At 37.1% G+C, this 4,531-nt stretch overlaps 1 protein-coding gene across 1 annotated transcript; it reads left to right on the top strand.

Moving 5' to 3' along the window:
* Positions 1 to 372: 372 nt before the first annotated feature.
* On the top strand, positions 373 to 1,589 carry LOC112593960 (CGG triplet repeat-binding protein 1-like). Its single transcript, XM_025338550.1, has 2 exons — positions 373 to 792; positions 1,485 to 1,589. The coding sequence occupies exons 1-2, from the start codon at positions 373 to 375 to the stop codon at positions 1,587 to 1,589; spliced, it is 525 nt and encodes a 174-aa protein (XP_025194335.1).
* Positions 1,590 to 4,531: the final 2,942 nt, after the last annotated feature.

Raw genomic sequence — 4,531 nt, 5'->3', positions numbered from 1 at the left:
AAAATTAAATTTGGCATATTTTTGCATATTTGGGTCATTTCAAATTATTATGCATATTTTTGCATATTTGGGTCATTTCAAATTATTATGCATATTTTAGCATTTTTCTGAAATATAATGCATATATAGAAAAATTAGTATGAAGTTATTAATATTATTATTTGATACTTAAATCCCGTAAATTGTGCAGTTATATTTGTATGCTACAATAAGATAAGATAAAGTTTTCTAAAGGTACCAATACGATAATTCTCGATAACAAAAAATTAGTAATGGACTAATAATGACTAAATACTGGCTTAGTTTCTATACAACTGTGCTTCGCGATATTGTGTGTTCAACTGTTTGTGTGTTTCTTATTATTTTATTAAAATGTCAAAAGTACAATCGTCTGTTCGTAAATATGTAGCGGAATTTGGAGAAAATATTTTTGCATCTGACGGGGGAATTCTTTTTTGTAAAGTATGTGAGATTAAAGTCAATAGTGTAAAGCACTTTACTGTCACACAACATCTGAAAACAGATAAACACATCCGAGCTGTTAATAGAAAAATTGAAAATAAATCAAAATCTCAGCAATTATTGCCCAATATACCGGAAAAATCCATGTTCGCAAAAGATTTATGCAACACATTTCTCCTAGCAAATATCCCTTTGGAAAAATTGGAAAATAAACATGTTCGTTTGTTTCTTGAAAAATATACTAGTAAAGATATACCTTCGGTTTCATTATTAAGAAAAAAATATGTCAATGAATGTTATGAAGACACAATGAACAACATACGAAATCAAGTAAAGGGAAAGAAGATTTGGGTGTCCATAGTAGGGCTTACGATTTCCTACGGGTATTTGAAATACACGGGTACACGGGTAGACGTGTATTTAAGTACACGTGTATTTAACCGTGTATTTAATATAACACGTGTATTTAATGTTCTATAATAATTTATAATGTATAACAATTTATAAATGTTAATAAATTTAGAATATAGAAAAAAAAATGTAACAGTAGTACACAGGCGTACACTATAGTATTTTTTTATTTTTTTTTTTATTGAAATTTGTAGTTTACAATTAATTTCGACAATTATGTGTACATGCTATAAGTAGATTATATAAGCAACCCAGAATTAAGAAAGAACGAAACTGTGGCGGTAACGGCGGTAACAGACTGAGAGGAAAGTATATGGCGAGCATCGGGAGTTATGTTGAGAGCGTGGAGGAGAGAGAAGAAGAGAGAACGCTCAGCCGACAAGAAGGGGCATTCAAACAAAATGTGATTAAAATCACAGACCGCTGGAATGTGAGGAAAAATACAGAGAGGCGAGTCGTTTAAGGATAATTTGAAGGAATGTGAGGATAGTAAAGAGTGGCCGAAACGAAGGCGGGAAAAAGAACTAATTACTTTACGAGATAAGTTTAGACTGTAGAACCACGGCTTGGATGGAATGCTGGTGTTTATATTTCTGTACCAAATGGCATAGTTGGGAGGTAGATTTCTGAAGGAGTTAGTCCATAGACGATTGACACAGGATTTGAGAATGGGACAGAAGTCCGACCAAGGAATCAAATTACTAGCTGGAAATTGAATGAGCGCAGTGGTTTTGGACAAAGAATTCGCGATTTCATTGCCTAATATACCTGTATGGCCTGGAACCCAGAGAAACTGAATTACAAAACCCGAGTTAGAGAGGGTAAGAAGAAGGTTCCTGATCGAAAAGATTAAAGGACTAGGTAGTGAGTTGAAGACATTAGAAGAGAGGGATTGTAGGCATAAGAGTGAGTCGGTAGCGATAATAAATTTATTGGGTGGTAGTGTGGATATAAGTTTGAGCGCCTCGATGATAGCAAAGCATTCAGCTGTGTATGAAGAAGCTGTTGATGGGAGGTTGTTGGTAAAGGAAATGTGTAATTGAAATGAATTTTTCATTGAATGAAAAAAGAGTACCCGGCCGAGATAGGGGAGACCGAACCGTCTGTGTAAATTAAGATGAAAAGGGGAAAGGTTTGGTGAATGTGATCCTGAAAAAGACCATTGACCAGATTGGAAGGAGAGGATTTAAGAAAATCTATAGAATGACCAAGGAAGTTTTTATTACAATTTATTATAGGAGCGAGAACTAACGAAGAAAAGTCTGCTTCGTAGAGAGGCAATTTGTTAGAGGTAAGAATATAATTTTTAGTAGTCGAGAGAGAATGAGCAACTGAAGCAAGAACGGGGACTGATCTATTGACATAGCGCCAGGCAAAAAAGACGTCGATGAAAGTGTTAAAAATGCACGGAGTGCGCTTAGACAAATCTCTCAAATGAAATTTTCCAGCCAGCAGTTTGCATCTGAGCTCAAGTGGTTGACAGATCGCTTCAATATCGATGGCGGCGGAAGGAGTAGATTTTAGGGCTCCGAGGATAGGTCTAAGGCATGATGTTTGCAGTTTTTGAATCTTATTGCGGTGAGAAAGGGCGGATGAGCCTGAAAAGAAGCAACCATAATCTAATTTTGAACGGATGACTGATTTGTAGATTAATAATAAGGAGGTAGGATGGGAGCCCCACCTTACGTTAGCCACCGATCTAATAAAGTTAGCCCAGCGAGCGCAGAATTTGGTAAGATCATTAACGTGTGGTGCCCACCTGAGTTTGGAGTCTAACTTTAGACCTAGATATGTGTGATTCGTGACTATGGGAATTATGAAATCCTTAATTGTGATATCAGGAAAATTATTTAGACGGCGCCTGGTAAATATAACGGCTTTGCATATATTATGAGCAATGGAGAAGAAGGAGGAATTCAAAGCATTTTGTAGAGAATCTAAGGTAATGTTCATGGAAGTGACTGCAACGTCAATAGATCTATTATGTGAGAAGATAACAATGTCATCAGCGTAGACGAGACAGTTGTGACCTAAAGTATTTAAGTGCTTGATGATAAAACTCATATACAAATTAAATAAGATGGGGCTCAAGCAACTACCCTGGGGCAAGCCCGTTGATGTGGAACGAATATTGGTGGATCCAAAGGAGGAACGGAAATGTAATTTTCTATCTGAAAAAAGGAGAGATATGAAGTTTATGAACAAAGATGGTATGTTTAACGATTTTAAATGAGAAATTAATGAGGGAATGTGAACAAAATCAAATGCCCCACGGATATTTATGAAAGTGGATTCGAAATATTCTTTATTATTAAAGGATTGATAGGTCTGACCGATAAACCTAGCGAGACAGTCACTTGTTCCCCTACCACGTCTAAAGGCAAATAGGTTGTCTGGTAACATAGAATTGGTTTCTAACCACCAATCGAGTCTGTTTTTAAAAATGTGTTTAACTGTTTTACATAACGCAGACGATAATGCGATTGGGCGAAAGGAATTGGTGGTGTGAGCTTTAGGAATGGGAATAACTTTAAATTCCGTCCAAGATGATGGGATTTGGTTTGATGAAATTAATTTATTGAGAATAGAAAGGAGAAGCTCTGTGGCAGCCGCGGGTAAATGTTTTAACATCAGAGGAGAGATGTTATCTAATCCCGAAGCGATTGATTTCCGAAGAGTTAATTGCTGCGAATAGTTCATCCTGTGTGAGAGGCAGGTTGAGACAGTGATCAGGCGGAGAAATGGTAGATAACTCTATGAGGCTAGGAGATGATTCAGATTCAGATGGTACATAATAAGAGGCAACTTTGGCGCAAAAGTCTTCAAACCAGTCATTGTTGAGAGTATGAGTAGAGGGCTGAATACACTTACGAAAACGTTTGGCTGTTTTCCAAAGGTCTTGTAAAGAGGATGATGGGTTAAGATTTGAACAGAATTGTTTCCAAGCAATTCTCTTTTTGTTTTTTAGTAGACGGGTTGTTGCAGCGCATGAATTATTGTAGTTATAGTAATTCGATGGAGATCCTGAGCGACGGTAAATTTTAAAGAGACGTTTACGTAGTTTGACAGCTTGAGTACAATTGGAATCCCACCAAGGAGGCGAAGGAGCAAAATTTTCCTTAGTTTGATTTTTATGTAAAATGGATTGTTTGGATGCGGTTTAAATTAGTTAACAAAACTGATTGTACGCATCCAGGGGACAAATTGTGGCTTCAATGGGAGAGATATTATAACTAGTTGTTTGAGAGAATTGATTCCAGTCGGCTCGGTTTAAATTAAATTGTAACGTGGGGGATGGAGTGTCTTGTAAAATTGATGGATAGCCACGGTTGTGCGTATTATAATTGAAGGAGATGATGATGGGGAAATGATCGCTACCGTGGGGGTCAGTCAAGGTATGCCATGTAGTAGACCAGATTAGATTTGGAGATGAAAAGGATATATCGATGGCCGAATTTGGGCTGTTGGGTCTACCTAGATGGGTAGATGTGCCTGTGTTTAAAACACTAAGACCTAGCGAATTAATGGTGTCATAAATGATATTGCCACGACGTGAAGTGTAAGTGGACCCCCAAGCTGGATGATGAGCACTGAAGTCGCCACCAAAGAAGAAGTTATTCGTTCCCAATTTAAATAGAGAATCCCATACATCCAAGGA

Source organism: Melanaphis sacchari, unplaced genomic scaffold (genome assembly GCF_002803265.2).
Source record: "Melanaphis sacchari strain LSU unplaced genomic scaffold, SCAv2.0 Contig2172_pilon_pilon, whole genome shotgun sequence".
NCBI lineage: Eukaryota > Metazoa > Arthropoda > Insecta > Hemiptera > Aphididae > Melanaphis > Melanaphis sacchari.
This window is presented reverse-complemented; position numbering and strand designations above follow the sequence as displayed.